The 21,303-nt window shown below is 39.3% G+C and overlaps 1 protein-coding gene across 5 annotated transcripts in view; it reads right to left on the reverse strand.

Annotated features, from left to right (window-relative positions):
* p130CAS (Serine_rich_CAS and FAT-like_CAS_C domain-containing protein p130CAS) overlaps positions 1–21,303 on the reverse strand; it is a 110,091-nt gene that overhangs the window by 2,500 nt on the left and 86,288 nt on the right. For 4 of the 5 annotated variants that reach the window (XM_034975770.2, XM_069502921.1, XM_034975771.2 and 1 more), the window contains 8 exons: positions 8,270–8,410; positions 6,241–6,381; positions 4,484–4,789; positions 3,869–4,055; positions 3,316–3,556; positions 2,728–2,896; positions 1,910–2,133; positions 1–1,506 (listed from right to left, as the gene is read on the reverse strand). In XM_034975770.2, the coding sequence (XP_034831661.1) occupies positions 1,182–1,506; positions 1,910–2,133; positions 2,728–2,896; positions 3,316–3,556; positions 3,869–4,055; positions 4,484–4,789; positions 6,241–6,381; positions 8,270–8,410 (1,734 nt within the window). In that variant the 3' untranslated portion in view covers positions 1–1,181. Of the gene's footprint in view, positions 1,507–1,909; positions 2,134–2,727; positions 2,897–3,315; positions 3,557–3,868; positions 4,056–4,483; positions 4,790–6,240; positions 6,382–8,269; positions 8,411–13,494; positions 13,629–21,303 lie in introns of those variants that run through there. The other variant, XM_034975769.2, reaches the window with a different exon arrangement.

The following is a 21,303-nucleotide window of genomic DNA, read 5'->3' on the forward strand; positions in this document are numbered from 1 at the left end:
ACATGTTAAGTTAATAACGACTTTCGTCGCAGATAATTCATACGTTACATTTATAATACTTGTTACAATTGAAATATTGGCTGATTCCGTTTATCCACCCTAAAACAGCCACCTAGGGTGTATTCTCGGAAATGACTATCCATCTATGCACCTGGACTGAAAAATAATATACAAACCCGCCGCCCGGGGTGGATAGATGCTAATATAGCGCTGCGGATAATCTATGTACCTTTAAAGTTTTACCTTTCCGAGAGTATATAGGTACCCGTTACAATATAGCACTGCAGGTAGTATGTGTACCTTTCCGAGTATACATCTATTATAATATAGCACTGCGGGTAGTCTGTGTACCTTTTCGAGTATACACAGTTATAAAGTTATAATATAGCACTGCAGGTAGACTGTGTACCTTTCCGAGTATAAACCCTAGAGTGGCTGCTTTTGGGTGGATAAACGGAATGAGCCGAAATATTGTATAAAACTGGACGGACAACTCAACTCACTACAGCAAATGAGCATCCAGCAATTCAAAACTTGCGCATATAAATTCGAAAACCATTCCAATTTAAACTAACGGCAGCCTTCATTTTATTGTATAATATAAAATGTTAATATTAATAGAAACTTTGTTTAGTGTACCTATTCGTTTTATTGGCAGTCTACGTTGATATAATGTGCGTCCTATAGTCGGTTGTCTTTGGTAATGTATGTTTTAAAGAGGTGTACCAGCCTCCAATCCAATAGGTTATGTTATAACATAGTCAGTGTCCAGCACGTTCTCACGATAAATATTCAAACCGGTATACACGATATTTAAATCTAACAATCACTTGTCGATACTTTAAGTACACAGAATAATCGGTAAAATCGATTCCGAATCTAACAGCGACAAATCAACACAAATGTAACGTCTCCAGTAAACATTCATTGGGCTAAGTTTTCCCGACAATTTCAGCGGTTCATTATCATCTAATGTCTGCCAAGCTAACAGGAACATTTATGCGTTATCCTATAACTCTTGACTTGCAGCGTGGGTCCCAATAAACTCGAGGAAACCCAAATTCCACAAAGCCGTTTGTGCTTTTGAAACCTTATCGACCATACTTCTTGGTCAGGCTACTTCGCTTTTCAGCTAAGCTTACGATCACAGCTTTTCAACTCAGCTATAAGTCTTATGCAGCTTATATCACGGGAAGCGATGGCGAGCCAATGCCGTGTGGTGCAATGGGAGTCAGCGGAGTTAAGGGCGTTGTAGTCGATGAAGGAGGAACGGTGGTTGCTGGGGTAGAGTCCTGAGGGGGTTCCGCGGCTCTTATCAAAGCCCTTCGTAAGTCCTGGGCTCTCGATGCGAGTGTTCGTGCAGATTCTGCCATGTCCGTGACAGCACTCGCGCAAGGGAACTGTAATGCCGCTGCTTTCGTCTTCGTAACGGTTGCAGCTAGCGCGTCAGATAACGCGTCGGAACAGCGGAGTATCTTTGCTTTGAGACCGGCGTGTTGGGCACTCCTGAAATACAAGGACCAGCATATAGAACAACATTATAAAGCCTCGGCACCTAAAATATTATTTTTCCATCAACACTATCGTTAAGGATTGCTGTACCCTGGATCATCAAGGTGGAGAGTTGAGACTTGGAGTTCAATCATGAAGTTGTTGCTTGGTACCAACAGTTCCTCAATCCCCATAACTGAGGCCGACAGTAATCCTGCAGTATAAGGATTAAGGATCCAACCACCTCGCAATTCTCTCTTCAATATTAAAATCCGACGCACAAAAAGAGAAACAAAATGATAAGGATTGGTGCACTGACCCTTGTCTAAATGCCAGGAACGTTCTATGATAAAGAAGAATCATTGTTGCACTGACTGAGCCACATAACAGTATTCGCAAAAATATGAAGACAACTGACCTGTGCACAGTGTCGCCAACATGAACTATTCTATGAGCGCTCAGGACAACGAATTTGCCGTGAGCGAGGAAGACATCGGGAGGTTGTCCCATTTCAATGGTCCGTAGGAAAGCTTCCACAGCCGTGGAGAGGTGGGCACCGTAGGTGGCGGTTTGTGCCGCGTAGAAGGCCGCTAGTTGCCGATCGTCTGGAGGTAACCTTGTGGCAGCGGCTACTGCGCTCACCTGCAATGAGAAATCATTTAAGATTACAGCTGCAAATATCCGGGAAAGATTAAATTAATAATAGAAGAATCCGAATAATAGAAGAATACTATTTAATCAACGTAAGCCGGATTTTATAGTTTAAACGCTAAGATTATTATACCTAAGCATCCAACTTGAATACTGCAACCTATCGCTATTCAAAGTGATTTAAGAAAAGATCGATCGAAAAGACAGAGCAGGTACATAATTAAGATATTCAAAAAGTGTTCCAGAATCCAGATCATAAAATATATCTGCTCAGTCGGACCCAGTATCGATGATAGGACATATAAAATTTAGGATTCTAAATTGCCAAGTTGGCGATTTGAAGGACAGTCTGGTTTATTATATTTATCACTAAACTAAACTAAAATGTCAGGTCTAAATCGATTGCTATCACTTTTACAATGTTCCCTGCAGAAAAGGCTAGCACTAGATTTAGTCCTATGAATTTAGTTTACTTTAGAGATTGTGTAGGTACCTACAATGGAATTTATCCGCAATATACTTTATTATCCTTATTGGTCCATTTCTTCAGTTTAAATCGTTTTGGATGTACTGAAGAATACTGACCTCGCCCGCATGGTCGGCGTCTCGAACAAGAGCGTCGAACGAAGCCCTCAGTTTGTCTGGTAGTGCTGCTCGGATTTCAGCATTCCGTCTGCCCACTGCAGTTCTGGACTCAAGTCGTACGTAGTCGTACTCCTCGGTCCATTCGTGTTCTGGAACTGCTGGCGATCGCCTGTTAATTGAAAATAAATGAAAATTATTTTTAAGTTTCAGGTACTTATACATATAGTATAGAATAGAAGTTAAACTAGCTCTGATCAGCGAGCGTGTGGTTTGAATCCCGTAATAGCTCCGTTTCAAAGTCCATCGCTTGTTAAACATTGCTGCAAATTAAAAGAAGACCCTGATTAAATGTGTAGAACTTTTTAGAAAGATGTGAATGGGTGGCAAATAGATTTGTAATATTTTTTTCACCTTATTGCACAACCTATGTGTCATACAAAAGGCGGACTAAAGGCTCAAGAAGCTTATCTGCCAATCAATCCTTTGGTGGATGGCCATGTGCTCGGTTTGTACGCGTGGATTAAACAGGACAGTGTGAGAGGCGTGTAGTGGGTCTGCTCAAAAGCAATAACTGAGAATAATATTAACCTGAACAAAAGCGAAGCATTTCCATGTATAAACGACGCGGCACGCCTAACATCCTCAGTTAAAGAGCGTGCGCACGCCACAAGCTGGTCTAAGGCGTCCTGCGTCCCGTCGGTCGGCTCGCGCTCGCGTTCCAGCCGCTCCGGCGCCCAGTCGCCCGCGTCCAACGCGCTCGTCGCTTCGTGCGTTATGCGTTCCGCGTCCTTGAGTGCCTTCACTAGCGGCCGTAGCTTTACTGCGATACCTGAATATAATTTATTTCATTTCAGAAGACTAGAACATAGGTATAGGACCTATAGTACGCGACAGGTCGAGATAGCAATCCTTGGTTTGTCCTTCAATCACGTCGCAACGGATCAACATGATTTTTGCATGGGTATATATAGTAAAAGCCCTGGAGAGTATGTAACATAGGCTACTTTTTATCCCGTAAAATCAAAAAGTTCGCACGGGATTTTTAAAAACCTAAATCCACGCGAACGAAGTCGCGGGCACCAGCTAGTAACTTTACTAGCTGATACCTATAGCAAATCATGATAAGATGCAAACGAGGTACCTTTATCTTGTGCATCATGCGCGTTGGCCAGCGTAGCGTCGGCGAAGACGGCGAGGTCGTGCAGCGCGGCCCGCAGGCGCGCGCCCGCCACGCGCACGTCCAGCACGCGCGGACGCAGTGCGCCGCGGCGCCGCCAGCCCGGCGACACGTATGACAGCAGCCGCGACACCGCCGCTGACGCTTCCTCCTGGAACATCGTCATTTTACAGTGATGATCTTATAAGTAGGAGGTTCCGGGTTCAATTCCCGGCAGGGGCAATTCCGGATTTATAATTTCTAAATTGTCTCTGGTCGGCTAGTTAACACCCTGCCGCCAAGCGATTTAGCGTTCCGGTACTATGCCGCGTAGAAACCGATTTGGGGTACGGGTTTAATGAAACTGCCATACCTTTTCCAAGTTGGCCCGCTTCCATCTTAGACTGCATATTCATTTACTGTATGTAGTAGGATTTAAAAAAAATCGAGGACATTAATCGGCTGTTTAGTTTTTGTGCCGAAAAGAAAAATGCAGTTTTTTGAGACAAAATATTCAGAAAAATATGTTTCAGAAATATCAGAAGTGGGATGGGTCAAGTCATAAGAGTATATAGGTATAATTTCCTGACAAATTCCTACCTGTAGCCTTTCAAGAGCCTCCAATGCTGCATCGCAAGGTAAAGGTAGCGCACGGGTCCGTGGCACGTCATACGTGCTGGAAGCTGAGGCGGCAGAATGCGCTGAACTGCCGGAATTCGCGGAAGCACTTGACGTAGCCGATGTTAGCGACCCGGTACCACTGCAAGCGGAGTCGGCGCTTGCCGGCCGCGGCGCTCGCGGTGCGTCGTACAAGTCTGTGGCCAGCCTTGGGCAGTCGTACGTCCCGATTATACGCTGCACAGGCATCGGAGCTCGAGGTACGTCGTAATGTGAGCATTCTTCAATCTGGAAGAAAAGCATCTGTATATTATGTCTGGTCTGTCAAACCCATTAGCAAATCTCTGTCTCGCTCATTGTGATTACGCAGCCATATGATTCATCATCCCAGTTCGTTCGTTCTTTTGTCTCGCAGCTCGCTCCTGCGCTCCTGCGCTCGCGCGGGACTGCAATTATTAGTTTTATACATGACATAATATTGTATAGCGCATCTTTGCAAAAGAGCAGCCACCATGTTCTTGCGGGTTCTTCTCGGTATGAAGAGCATTTGCATTTCGGACCATACTTATATTCATTAGACGAATCAAAACACTTTTGGATAAACTATCTTTCTATTTCCACTTCACTTTTTGAGAGTTATAATTTCCAAGCTTCGTTTCTAAAAACTACCAAAAGGTAACAGAAAAGATGTCTGTTAAATTCTGCCGCAACATAGAGGATATCTTTATAACACGTTTCCTTTTCAGAAAGCGCATAATAAAAAGCTCGAGATGTTTTTTACAATATAACTCAAGAAGACGGACGTCCGCTTAGCGTCAGGCTTTCATTTCAGGGCGCTATTAGACCTATAAATCTCTCCGGAATATTAATAAAAAGTTTCCCATTTTTTCTTTAAAAAAATTGTGGAGCAAACTAAGCAAAATTAATTCAAGTCATCCTTCATGTCGGGATTCTCCCACGTTAGACATTGATAAAGTGTTTTTTTTTAATCTATTGTTTCTGCATTAGAATGAGTGTGTTATGTCATCAGGATTCAGGATCCTTATTTTAATCCTCGTTACGACGGAAGGTCAAAACATGAAATTCCCCTGTCAGCGTCAATTCTGCGCGTAACTGATGAGAGGTCATGACACTGCAATTCTTAAGTCACGTAAGTAGGTATGCTTATATTATGGCTGGTTTTTAGGTATTTACCCCAATCGTTGTGTCGTAAACATAAGGTATTATCAACGAAAAGGCGTTTGCCTGCAATATGTGTAACACATAAATGTATATTATGTACCTATAGTACGCGATAGGTCGAGATGGCAATCAGGGTATGAGGCGGGGGGGGGGACCCCGCACACCCGCGCTATCCCGTACCGGGTTAGCGCGGGGCTGTGCGGATGTGTGGAGCGTCTCGACCTGTCACGTACTATTGTTATTTACGAATGTTACATGATGATTTGCTCAGACTTCAGACACTGCTCAAACGAGACAGCGTTATACTGCTGGCATAATTCTGTCTCGCTTTAACTGAAACTTAAATCTGAGCAAAGTTAAAGTGTGCTCTATAGATCTCAGCCAGCAGCCTAATGGCACTGCCAGACGCTTCCTGCCTGCCTGCGGGTCGAACGGCAAGCTCTCCCAAGGATTGGCAAGCATACGCAAACACGGCCGTCCACACGCTTGCTGTTTGCTGTTTGTCGCAAGCATGTGGATCCGCCATAAGAGTTTGGTGGTATTCAATGTAAGCTTACTTTAGTGAATGCTGGTGACTGTTGTGCAGGCATGGGTTGGTGCGCGACCGGTGCAGGGGTGCGCGTGCGCCGCCTCTGCAGCGCGGAGCTCGCATCGAATACCCCCGCCACAATCCGCAGTCTGTTTCCAGGACATATTCCCTGGAAGGCAAAACGCAGACTTTCAGTAAAAGAAACGTATATACCTACCATGTCTATTTTGGGGAAATTTCTCTGACATTATAGGTACCTATCTAAACATTGTTATTTAGTTTGCCTCCTTTTTATGCATAAACGACTGGATAAATGAAGGTGAAACTTTCGCTTCTCGAAAGAAGTTAGACCTAGGTATATCCTGAAATTCGTGCTTGACACGATACAAGATATAGTCAAATATATCTAACTATTAATATATAGTAGGTACATAAAATCATTCTTTTAACTTTCGGTCACAACTCGTTTCTGTAAATTCAATTAGGTTGTTATTAATGGTAGGTAAGACGTCATGTCGATGCAAAATCGACGTGCGATGACCTCAGAGTGGCTCAGAGCGTGCGACAACCAAAACAAGATCTCGATTTTCGCATTTACTGCTGCAGTTTATTGCAAGCAAAATGCAAATTCCCGTAATTTACTCTATATGCAAATCGTAAAAAACTGTTCGTGACAACTGCTTTAATTTGAGTGGCTTATCAGAACTGGATGGAATAGATGAATGCTTTATCATAAAATAGGTACCTACCTAACCTAGGAGTATTTTTATCGTTAAGCCTAATGAAAAAAATGCATAATATATTGCATTTATCACTTCACTTTAGATAAGTGTAACTTAATGAAGACGTATTACTATTTATACCTTACGGGATCAACTTGTTGACCTTTCATCCGTTGAATGACACTAGATATGTTATCATAAGAGAAATTCTGTCCGTCCATGGACAGAATTTCTTCCTGAAGAGTATAGGTATGCCTCAAAATAGGGATAATATTTATGCCCAGTCAGATTATAATCGGACTGACATGACAGTGTAGTGTTGTCGTGCGCACCCTTCATATAAGTCCATTCACAACAGCGGATTCGCCAGAATTTGATCACTTGATCAGTAAGTACTAGGGTTCATGATTTCTCGAGCTTATCAATTTCTCGGGTCTCGAGAATTCTCGAGGCTAATTTCTCGGGTCTTCTCGGGTTGTCGAGAAATTTACATTTACGTACGGATTTGCATATTCTTCGGTTCCAATAATGCGATTAATCAACAAATTCAGTGGTTTCCTCTCAAATAAAAGTACCAAAATAATTATAAGACTTTTATTGACAGTCTTCAACATAATTAGCTTCTTTTTCTTAAAGAAAACTAAAAAAATAAGCTATTCTGACATTTGTGACTTATACATATTATATACAATTACAGCACAAGCACAGCATTAAAAAGAAAAAAAATCAACTTAAAACTTCTAGCTTCTTTCTTTTAAACCAAACAAACAATAAACAAAAATTTCAACATGAAAACGTTAACCTTATCCTAACTTACAATTAAATTACAATCACAGCACCATTTTTGGCATGTTAATTAAAAAAAAATTCAAATGAAATTTTTGCATTTAAAACAAACGGCAAACGCAAATCGTTTTATTTTATAATTTTATAGACTCAAATATGATTTCTCGAGTTCTCGAGTTTTCTCGAGCTTGATTTCCCGGGAACAAAGCCCAACGATTTCCCGGGAATTCTCGGCTCGAGAATTCCCGGGAATGAACCCTAGTAAGTACCTATGCCATGATCATGTTTGGACACAGACTTTTAAGTTTTCCTACACAAGCCAAACTTATTACCTATTGTAACTTGACATTATTAAACTGTCTTCCTTTTAAATAGCAAAGGGCCCAGCTAATCCGACCGTCGTCACTTGGATAGAGTCTTCGTGATTTTGGTTGCTTGTTCTATTTCCATTTCCGATCGAAGATAGCTGTAATGCCATCTAGTAAGATCGTTATGATTCGTTCGTCTATAGGTTCGTATCGTGTCAACATGCCGCCACAAGCTATTTACCTGTCTTCCTCTCAGCGAGCAGAGCCACCAGCCCTCGCTGCCGCCGGTGTTCTGCTCCAGCACGGTGAGCAGGTCGCCGCGCCGGAACGCCAGCTCGTCCGGTGACTCCGCTATGTTGTCGTATAGTGCTCGCGCCATGCACTGCAACAAAATAACAAGTACATAAGTCAAAGATAATCGTCATATTTCCATGTTTTCTCTTAGGATTCTCTTAGATTAAATTAGTTTTCGTACCTATATGAGGGACTTAACCTGCATAAGTAGAAAGAAATAAAGAAAAAACGTTTATTTTTGAAAGCTGGCACCACACATTACCAGTTAAACCTACGGATTAGGTTATCTCGGCGCCTCTAATACTTGAGTAGTAAAGTCTAAAGACCTCAAGCAGATTAAGCCAAAGAGTATCGTCATATGTCCATGTATTCTCTTAGGGTTCTCTTAGATTAAATTAGTTTCCGCATATAAGGGACATATAATAACACGAGGGACGGGTGACCTAGTTGTGACAGAGCAAATCAATCATCAATTGTTAAGCAACGTAGACCTAAAGCGACTTCGGCCGCGTGATAAATTTATAGGCTTTGCACTCAGGAATAATGTAGGTACCTATATCTATATCTACACAAAATAAATAGAAAAAAGAAATAATAATCTATCACTGAAAGAATTTTCAGAATCGGATCCTTAGTTTCGGAGATTACCTTCTACATCCAAACTTTACCTCTTTATACTTAATATTAGTGTAAATAGATATTATTGTCTTATTAGATTTACAGCATACCAGATAGGCAATTATTAATTTCCTGACAATAAATAGGTACATCAGTACATGTGCCGGTAATAATTCCTAAGCTAATAAAAAACCTGCCCGCATCTGTTGGGCTCGGCTAGCACTAATTTATGTGTATACCTAACCATCTTGCTTGTTCTCCCGCGGGAACTCTAAATTATTATTATTATTATTATTACTGTCGTATCTGTTATGCAAATGTTTTGTAAATGTCAAGTTATTTGCAAGCTAGTGTACTGTCAATACTAGCAATACAATCCTATCCATATTCATACTTCTATTTTACAAATACATATTATATTATTTAAGTACGAAAGTGTCTTTCTGTTAGCTTTGCACGGCCCATCCGTAGACCTAAACTATTTTGACGAATTCTGGTACATGATAGCATAAGATAAATTATTTTTAAAAAATACATCTAAATTCATAGCAATAGCCTCCTTATCGGTGGGCTAGGGGAGGTTTGACCATAAAATATAATACCAAATCCTTACGTTATAGTAATATGTAATCCGTACCCTTATATAAATGCGAAAGTGTGTTTGTTTGTTGGTTTGTCCTTCAATCACGTCGCAACGGTGCAACGGATTGACGTGATTTTTTGCATAGGTATAGACAAAGACCTGGAGAGTGACATAGGCTACTTTTTATCCCGGAAAATCAAAGAGTTCCCACGGGATTTTTAAAAACCTAATTCCACGCGGACGAAGGCGCGGGCATCAGCTAGTAAATAATAAATAATAATTAATCAATAGGAAATGGCCTGACTGAAATCCTTATTATGTCCATTTCCAATCTCTTTCGATAAATTAATATTATTTAGAAGATCAGTGTAAGTATGATCATTGTATGATCAATGCATTCTTAGCACAAGCTTCACGATAAAGAGCAGCAATAGGGCTTTACGATGAATAATTGGTGTTAAAATATTGGTGGCGCAAAGGTTGTTAAGTCATGTCATAAAACAATATGATTCATTAAAAATTAAGTCTGTACCTACATGAAAGTATGGCTGGCAGTTGACACCGCTGAAAAAGGTTGCACTACATGAATTACCGATCGGCAATAAAATGGAATGATGTACCGCTTTCGCATTAACCCAATAACGATCAATGCCTCCCCCGGCCGTACGTTCAATCAGTGCTAATTAGTAGGTAGCTTCCATCTCCATTATCTGTCATTATGTGAACAGCATCTGCGTTCATTATGAATGATAAATGAGGATTTATTATGATTTTTTTGAAGTAGGTATAGTACCTTCAACCTTAATTTACGTATTTAACTACCAGTAGGTAATGTAAACGCTGTTAAAAATGAGGGTACCTGTTCCGACACATGGACACTCGTATTTGGTCATCATCAACCCATCACTGGCCCAGTGCTGAGCACGGGTCTGCTCTCAGACTGAGGAGAGTTTAGCCATAGTCTACCGCACTGGCCAAGCGCGGATTGTCAGACTTCACACACCTTTAAGAATATTATGAAGACCTAAGACTCAGGCACGAGGATTTCCTCACCATGTTTATTTATCATGTGATATTTAATTTTGTAAAACAAACTTAAAGATGCGTGCCTGGAATCGAACCCAGGACCACCCGAACATGAGGTCGACCGCTTGGCATCGCATTTGGTGTTATGGAAGTATTCATTTATAAAGTGTTTGTAGGATGTTGTAGGAAGTAAGAGCCGTTATTAGGGAGCTGCTTATTAACATTTGACACCTTTGCGTCTGCCTACATAATTTGACTCGAATTACATTGTTGGTTAGGGCTGTCAAAATACTGTAAACCAAATCTTAATCTCGCATTTTGAATCGACATCCAAAAAAGGAGATTTTTTAATATAAATATTCGTACAAATGTAGGCGAACCCTATTCTGGAGATAAATTTCTTTTTAAGGTTCTGTAAAAAACATCTTTCATTGAACATGAAAAAACAATTCCTTCATTTTTCTACCATGCATCGTACCGCAAGGCATCGCCAAGTTCTGCACCCGTACGTAGTCGAAATTCCACGGATACATACGAAGCGATTTGCCTCATTTCTTATTCGAACCGTTAGGATTTGGAACGCCCTTCCAACATCAGTTTTGACCTCCAATTATAGTACGGTACTATTGACTTGACAAGTCAAGAGACTAGGCATCTTCTAGGCAAGCGCGCTCCATCTTAGGCTACATCATCACTTGACACCATGTCTGATTGCCGCCAAGGGCTAGTCTATAAATTAAAAAAATAACGGCATGTACCTAAATTATCTGCTACGCAATATATCGCGCATCTTGTGCTTCCAATGAATGGTGCGAATAAAAATATATCACAAAATCATATAAATGTTGGTGTTTAATTTTAAATACTGGGAGAAATGGTCCGTTGTCACGTCTCTGTCATCATAAATCCCGCGTTACGGGATTCCATATCGACAGCCCGCGCCCAAAGCGGGCGCAGCTGCAATAAACGCGTCCCAAATCGACCGATAATGATGGTTAGAGTGAGAGACGGCTGCAAGATTTATAGATGAAATAAATAAAAATATTAATTGTTATTCTGTGGTGTGTCTGGCATCTACGATTAATAAACTTCGGCGTTGATAAACTATCTATTAGTAAACCGATTCTTTTATCATTTGTATCGCGTGGATGATTGATTTTAGTTTTGTATGTTCTGTAATCTGTACCTATGGTTCAAAGGTTAAATTATCAAAATTAACAGTTGAATCGCATGGTGATCTCATAACATTATTTTTTGGGTAAATACCTACTTGTAAATATCATATCATCGCTATTACGTTTAACGCCGTCACTGGTCCAACAATTTTACAAACTTTTGCTTACGGACCGGACCATTTGGTCTGGTGGGAGGCCTCGGCCGTGGCTAGTTACCACCCTACCGGCAAAGCCGTGCCGCCAAGCGATTTAGCGTTCCGGTACGATGCCGTGTAGAAACCAAAGGTGTATGGGTTTAATAAAAACTGCCATACTCCTTCCAGGTTAGCCCGCTCCCACCTTAGACTGCATCGTCACTTACCATCAGGTGAGATTGCAGTCAAGGGCTAACTTGTATCTGAATAAAATAAAATAAAACTTTGGGAATGCTTCTAATTTGGCTCTTTTCATTGATAACTTAGATAAATAAGATATACTTGATTTCTAAAAAGTTTGCAACCCTACCTTGTGTTGATCAGTTGATCACGAATTAATGTAGTGTACTTAATACATGGAAGATTTAGCAGACGTGTCTTCGACTATATCGATAATGACAGATTGCATTGTGCAACCCAACTGCGGCCGTGGGCGACAACGTTGGGGCAGGCCATGTCCGTTTCCGATCGACACCGTTTATGCAACTGATATAATATTTATTAGCATTTATTAACATTTACAAAAGCCGCGATAGCCTGGTTAAGACGTCCGCTTCTTATCAGGGGCCCGATGGTACGCACCTCTAACTTTTCGGAGTTATAGGTTATAGATACTTATGCGTTTGAACTTGTCCGTAATGTTCTCAAAGGTACGTGAAGTCTGCCAATCCGCATTTGGCCAGGCGGCGTGGTAAGAATAGTGAGTATACCCATAGCCAAACCCTTCTCATTCTGAGAGGAGATCCGTGTCCAGTACTGAGCCGACGATAGGTTGATCATGACGATGATAATGAATAACATTTACACATTCACAACAATCACAAAACGTTCATTAGTCAATGCGGGCACTTTTGTTACGTTGCATTGTTTTTAATTAATTTGCTAATGAAGTTTTATGAAAGGGCTTTAATTAAATCGCTCGCAACTGAATTACAAATGAAGGGTCATGATTTCTGTACAATACATTTAAAATGCATTCTGTATAAACAATAATAAAATTATGTACGCATATGGTTACATAAAAATATATTGAGAGTTGTTACTAGGTTTTGCCTGCGACTTTACAGCACTTGGTGATCGGGTTGGATCATTAGTTTTAGAGATTAACCCCTATATCTAATCTTACAAACTTTTAAACAAATTAGTCATCGGTAACTCTTACACAGCCGTACTCAGAGTAGCTTAATCGTTACTTAAGTTTAGTTAAAACGAGACAAAGCTATATATCTCCCACATAAACCTGTCTATCGTTTTAACTCAATCTTAAGTAACGATTAGCGACTCTGAGTACGGCTGTTAATGTTATTACTGATGATTATGTCCCAAATGTGGCATACTAATCTAATCTACTTAATTTAAGATTCACTTTAAAGACTTTTCTCTCTTCATAGTTTTTTTTTTTTTTGGAAGATTATTTTTCCATAACACCTTGAATTAATCTGAATGATCAGTCATAGATTGAAATTGACCTCACTAGGCAGTAGGTACTAGTCGCTTCTACTTTGCTTGGCCATGAGCCATCCTTATGATTTATATGAAACACTAAATTTATAGGTAGGTACTACTGTCTACTGACCCCTTTTTCGGATCCTTTTTGGCACTTTGCACTGGGAGCATCCTTAGAGTTGCACACAGAACATTGAATCCTTCGGATTCTTCTCACAAACGCAATAAAGTTCACTTTGTTCACCATTTTGTACGTCTGGTTACAATTAACGACTGTACTGTACTGAACTGTAGTAAAGTATCAAGACTAAATTATGTTATTGAATGTAGATTATAACGAACCGGTCGCGTCTCGGGATGAGTCAGTTCACAGAATTTGAACCGCATACAATGACGTCACATGCGTACCTAACTACGACTACGTGCATTTAGGTGTAGCTAAATCTTGATTCTTGGTTTCATCATTTGGGAACCTAGGTTTTATGTGAAACCCTCCGTTGACCTTGTGGACTAGTCATTTTAATATTTTGTTTGCCTGAAATATGTAAGTAGGTACTGAAGACTTCTGAAGAACTATTTTAAATACCTAAGTAAATCATTAACAACAGGTAGGTACGCCTACTCAAATCAACTTTATGTCGTAATAAATAAGTATGTACTGTGGCCAGACCACCAAACAACAGTAGATACCTAAATAAGTAAGTACGGAACCTTTTTTTTTTCTCGTGAGAAAAATCTCCAAGATCTCCAATTAAAAAAAAATATAACCTATGCCACTCAGGAATACTGTAGCTTACTACTGGTGAAACAAAATCGGTTCAGCAGTTCCAAAAATTACTTCCTACGAACAAACGTACAAACTTTACCTCTTTATAATATTAGTAGGTATAGATAAAAATTCAACTGTGAAACCAAATGAACAGAGGGACCTACACAGTGAAACTTTATTTCAGCACCGTGTCTTGTAAAACTGGATTGAAGTCAAAATAAACTTATCAGACTTCATAAAACACGAACGACAGATCGAAACTCGTAACTCAGCTCTGATTTTATTTTCCCTTACTCATGATAAATCGTCGCACTTTAAGAATATCAGCCCGCACACACTGAATTTTAGGCGTTCACAAGATTTTTATCGTATCTTGAGCCTCTTGAGTCAGTACTTGTGGTATTTGGTAGTACTTTAAATCACGTCGATAAAAGTTGGCGGCCTCAGAGCAGCTGTTCTGTTTGGCGGCCTATTTAAATAAAGATGGAAGTACTTAACGTGAACGTTAGATAGGTACTTCTATCCGAAAAAGTACTGAGTCACTCAAGATGCGCTTTTACTTCAAAAAAATATGAGCTAAAACGTACGTACTGCGTTTCTTAACGTGGGTTTCGTTTCGATTTTTTCGCTTCGTTTCGAGTTTCAATTCAATGTGTTTGGCCCGTAAGAATATTCCATACGTGAGTATCCGAATACATACTTTATATCAATCAGAAATTATGGACACCGCCTTATCTCTAGATGAGCTTTTAAAGCCAATGTAATCTGTCCTTTTTCGATTTTCGCAATTTATGGGTGATTTATATCAGCAATAAATAAATATTTTTGGGTCACTTTGGGCCATACTTACTTCATCATATTTTATTCATTCATCGCTTTTAGTATATTCCATCGGCGTTAAAAGTAAAGTTTACTGTTTATCCTAAGTACCTAGACATACTGAACATTATTAAGATATTTTTAACATAAGATGGCAACGCCAAACATATTTTAATCAGCCTTTTTACAATACAATTATCTCGTTAAGTTAACAAGTAGGTAGGTAAACTTTTGGTATGGTATATAGAGCAATAATAATAGTAATTTTAGGTCAAACTTATTTCAATCATCCTTTTTTAGAAGGTAGGTATGTAAACTTTTAGAATGGTATAGACTATAGAGCGATGGCAAGTATACCTAATCATTTTCTCGGTAAGTACTTAACTGTTTTATAGGTAAATACCTATACAAAATAAGAAATAAACAAAGTGTTTTAAGCAGATTGCGATGACTTGAATGTGTTTACAATGTAGGTAGAGTGTTTACACTGTTTACATAACATATTAATCGAATTGAAACATTTAGATAAAATGAGAAGAATTCAATAATGATCACAGGATGTAGTACATAAGTTAAGATACCAACACTTTTTCACCTTTTTTGGAAGCTTACCGCTGATCTAAAGTATGGCAAAGATGCTGCGAGCCGGATCGAGTGAATCATAGAGCAATCATTCGCGGAATTGCCTCTACGTAGAGTCGTTAACACACACGGCTACGCATGGCCTTCTATCAGTGCACGTAACGCCTTGATGAGGTCACTGACTCACCGTAACTACTTTGATAAGCTCATGAATGGGGTGTCTAAATACTATACCGAGTAATTACGAGTATTATCTCTCAGACTATAATACCTACTCCGTATGTCGTACCTATTTAATGGAGAAATGCCATTGCTTCCCGGTTAGCCCGCTTACATCTGCAGAGACTGCATCATCACTTACCACCAGGTGAAATTGCAGTATACAGGGCTAACTTGTATCTGAATAGTAATCAAAAAAATCCATACTAATTCTAAGTCCTATGATGATGAGAAAGTGTGATTGACGGTTATCTTTTCACGGCCAATCAGTTAAACTGATTTTGACGAAAGGCGAGTTAAGCTTACATTCCGGAAACGGACATAAGTTACTTACTTTATATCCCGGAAAATTAACGAAAGGGATTTTTAAAACCTTAATCGGACAAAATCACGTAGGTACATCATCTTTCATTTAGCTAGATGATAGTCGTACTCGTATAAGATCTTTGATGCTCACAGAAGATTAATCTTGATATCTCATCTCATTTATCGATTCAAAAGGTTGCAGACGTTGTGAATTCGACGCGTGCTTATTTAATTAAGTTAATCTAAGAGTTTGGGATATTATCTACGGCCTACTAACAATATGCATAATTCAGGAAACAGGAAATAGATAAAGGAAATTATAAAGAAAGATCTTAAAAAAATAAAATTAAGTTTTAACTCAAGTTCTATACTTAAGTCCATACCTAACAAAACCTAAGTACGCTACGTAAGGTAAACATACAAATTTAGATGAAGGTGATTCAGATAAATTATGACTAATAAAAATTGAATTAGGTACATAGATATTTTGGTAAAGTTCCGTTTAATTATTCATTGTTCAACCACACAGATTACGTATTTCAAATACCAAGACCGTTCAACAAACAAAGTTCATAAGAAGAGCAAATAAGGACGAAGCGTCACGCACCCATCCAAATTACCGTTGAGAATACTTCATCAATATTTTTCTGAGAAAGTTCAATGCACTAGGTGTACGTAGGAAAGGGCCCTGGTTGACAACACAGTTGGCCTTGTTTCTTCTTCATTTCAAAGAACTGCGCCACGGTACTGCACTAAAAGGAAAATAAATAAAATCAACGCTTCTTGTTGTTTATAACTTTATAATGACGTAGACATTTATTTGTGACCTTTATGAATTAATAGGTATATCTACTTGGAAATAATAATAGATCTGTATAATACTAGATGATGCCCTTGACTTTGTCTGCGGTAGTTTCGGTTTTTTAAAATTCTGCAAGAAGTCTTTGATTTTCGGGATAAAAAATAGCCTATGTCCGTCTCCGGGACGCGAGCTATCTCAGTATCCAATAGATCATGCCCGCCACTTCGTTCACGTGAATTTTGTTTTTTATCCCGTAGGAAATCTTTGATTTTCCGGAATAAAATTAGCCTAAGTACTTATGTTTTTTCCAAAAAAAATTCGTCATAAACGATTAAACACTGGCCGTGAAAAGCTAGAAGACAGACAGACAGACACTTTCACAATTATAATATTACTAGATGATGCCCGCGACTTCGTCCGCGTAGATTTAGGTTTTAAAAATCCCGTGGGAACTCTTTGATTTTCCGGCATAAAAAGTAGCCTTTGTTCTTCCCTGGGATGCAAGCTATCTTTGTAGTGTGAAAAGCTGGCAGACAGACAGCCAGACACACTTTCGCATTTATAATATTACTAAGTAGGTTTGGATTCTTCTATAAAAACCACACTTAATGTTTGTTTGCGGTTAAAGCGCGGGTAATGGATTAAAATAAATCAAGACGCTCCCAACTAGTTTATTCCTAGGCACAATTATTTTACAAACAATTTATAAAGGCAAACTAACTGCGAACAAGTGCCTCCATGTTGTAAATGTAAATTTTGCCTTGTTTCTATTTAAATATTTAAGACTATAAATTAGGAAAACATTAGAAACGAAGAGGTTTTGATCTTACGCAGATACGTTTGCATGCAGCTTAAGGCAGTGGTCCGACCGCCGGCTAGAAAACGACTAACTATCGGCGATTTTCTCTCTCAAGAAACGTACAATAAATGTACATTCCGTGTAAACGAAAGAGATGTACTTATGTATCAAAAGTTGCTCTATGACTGTTCACACTGCCGGCGACGACTAGCTTTACTAGTTTTGTCGCTGAGCGACGAGCTTTCAAAAATAAACTCGCTTAGCGATATTCGTTGTAACACGTGTAATGCGCGCGCAGGTTTGCACAGGACTGATCGACCGCGGGCAATGGCGCGAGTAATCGCTCGTCGCACTTGCACACTCGCTTATAGCCCGGCGACAAAACTATCGAAACTACACACTCGCTTCCCGCTGATCGCCAACTCGTTCATAGTTTCTAGATCTATACTCGTTTCTCGTCGGCGGTCGGACCACTGCCTTAAACGTATCTTCTACATAATTCATAAATAGATTTGGATACTTGCTGAAATAATTTCTTGAGGCCTAGCATCAACTACAAGATCTTCTGCAACTGCACACTCGTATAAGAGTATGCAACACTTCCTTTGGTTCAAATCGTTTTAGTGTTCGTCGGAAATAATACTTCGTCTGCGCACTCGTTTTCGTAAGTAAGTTCGTCTCATACCTATCTTGGAAAAAAATTCGCGGCGAAAATATTTGTGATAAATAATCTGTAAGTATTCAAAGTCCTGACTGACTGACTTATAATATCAACGCACAGCCTTAACGGCTGGTCCTAGAGACATGAAAAATCAATAAGAAATTTTTTTTTTGAAATTCCACACCTAAGTGGATTAAATGGGGGATTGAAATTTATGTAGTCCACGCAGACGAAGTCGCGAGCATAAGCTAGTTTTGTTTTATATAAGCCAATGACCCGGCGTTCACGAAAAAAATCACAACTTGTTATAGCGCATTAATATAATAATTAGATAAGGAACCTAGCTATTTTTTTAGAAATTTCAGAATAATGCACTCTTATTAAGTAGGTAATTATTAGGCTACTTACATAAATATTTCGCCGACGCGGCGCTTACATCGATCATCAACAATCCACAATAAATCACAATCTGGTAAGGTCTAAGTATATACACTTTCTTCATAAACACAGACGGATATCTACCAGACACCAGACTCTATACAAAAGCCACTAGAATGGGAGGTAGGTATCCATAGCGAAATGTGTGCACGGTTGATTCTAATTTCTAGTACAATCAATTGTAGAAATATTATAATTGTTATAAATAAATACATACACATTAGACCAGTTCCGTCCAGTGCACAGTTATTGGGCAGTTTTCGCGCCTGAGTAGTCTGCCATATGGAGAGTCAAAAATCAATGAGGGTTGTAAGTCTGAATGGCGGGCGGCGACCTACGAAGGTCGCTTTTGCTCCTGTAGTACGCGACCCCTCATCACGCATGCGCACAGTATGCTTTGTCTATTTTTTGTAAGAATATTTCAATTTACTTGCACAGAAACGTTATGCCTATAGAAAGTAGTTAGCGCTTGACTTCGACAGATGGTAGGTAGATCGTAGAGACAAGTAGAGACGATGTACTAGATCTATGGTAGCATGCTAACTTGGACTCTGATTTCTACGCGGCACTGGAACGCTTCACAGCTTGGCAATATGGCATTGTCTGTAGGGTTGCGGCCGAAGCCTCTCACTGAACCAGACTTCCAATTTAGAAATTATAAAATCCCAAATTGCCCCGGCTCTGCCGAAAATCGCACTGGGCCCTCGGCGCTGACCGCTGCACCAGGGAGGATGAGAATACTTCTACGAATTGAATTGTTGATTTACAACTTGGAAGCTATAGCTTACATGTCTCTTTTATATGGCTTAACCTATATAATTTCCTGCTTGAAGACTGACGAGGGTAAAACGCATTTTTATAATTTTTATAGTGTTTTTACCTACACTTCAAGGAAATTTCTAAATGCACAATTTTAAATACATATCAAAAATTGCGGACCGTCAGGATTCGAACCCGCGTCTCCTGGGATCGCGCCTGACGCTCTGACCGCTAAAATGTATTAAAAATTATTTAGAGGGCAAAACGGTTCTACAAATATAGCAAAACAATAAATTAAAATATTTGTCATAACTCATACCTGACAGACAAACCTATCTACCTAGTGAGTAACGGATTCACCTTGGGTTGGCGTATTGAATATAGGTGGTTAGGGTTGGATCTAGCTAACAAGGTAGTATAGGTACCTGGTACTCAGGTCACGCAGTGCTTATGAAGTATGCCACAGGCCAGGTCAGCTGTTTATAATCTGCACTCTGAAAATATATTGTCTCATTAACCACCAATTTGTTAACCGATGCGAGAATAAATGAGGCTGATGGACTTCAAAATTATGACCGCGCTAAAGTACCTACCTAATGTGGGCAGGAACAAACCACAACTAATATATTCAGTTCGAATTTGATTCGTATTGGAAAAATATTGATAATGTTTGAATTGGGCTTGTAAAATAACATCTGAAAAACTTTACTTTTTTGGTTCTAACTACTATCTACCTATATTCTTTTTCGTAAAGTTTACTGACTTCGCTGCCGAACTGTAAAAACAAATTTTACGCCACTAAACTTTATTTGTTCATTATGGAGTGAGTATGGACTGAACATGTTTTTATCATATTCCTTAGATTTGATCATTAGAACATTTTATGTTTATTAGTACAGAAAAGCCCACCCGAGTGAAGCTGAATACGAAACGTCAGTAGAACATTTGTATATCTATCGCTGTTTGAAACTTTTTCCGATATCGATAAAACTATTGAAGCTGTCGAGAAAAACAAATCAATGTATCAGGAAGCGATTGCGTCCACTTGAAATAGTCGTACCGACGACTTTGTTCCAGTAATGCGGTGCTGAGTCGTCCGCCTGGCGCCGTGGCGCGACCGCATATTTTTTATGAACCATCTCATAGTTATAGTATATTGAAAACAAAAGGACATGACTAGTTATTATTATTATTTATTTGTCATGATCCGTTCAAATAACCTATTTCTACAGAGCAAATAATAAATAATAATTATTATTATAAAGAGCGATCTACCCGCGGTTTTATTTTTCAGAAAAACAACTATTATTTTTCTAAAAAATAAAATGAATGCTTTGAAAACGAAACGGAAAAATACATTAATGAAATATAATACATAGGTATTATAGCGAGCATGTTGAGGCCCGGTTTCCTCTTAAGCGGAGCGGAGAGGAGATGACTGTGTTCAGTGTTCACTTGACCAATCAGATTCTTAATATAATATGATGTGGAAAAATTATCCCGTCATCTTTTAAAAATCTGATGGTCAACAGAACACATCTCCCCGCTCCGCTTGGTGGAAAGAGGGCCTTAGTCCAGTGAACACAGCATCTTAAAAATATTAGGTACAATACACATTTTATGTGTCACAAAAAAAATGAAATTATAGAAACCAGATTCTTAAACCGGTAAACGCTCCAAAAAAAGAACACTTCAAGATCCAATCTAAAAACACATTTGCAAAGTTGATCTTCAGACTTGAGATGAAGAGACGTTTCGTATCCATTAAAATCACCGTGTCGCCGA

The sequence above is a fragment of the Maniola hyperantus genome, chromosome 14, assembly GCF_902806685.2.
Source record: "Maniola hyperantus chromosome 14, iAphHyp1.2, whole genome shotgun sequence".
In the NCBI taxonomy this organism is placed as follows: Eukaryota; Metazoa; Arthropoda; class Insecta; order Lepidoptera; family Nymphalidae; genus Maniola; species Maniola hyperantus.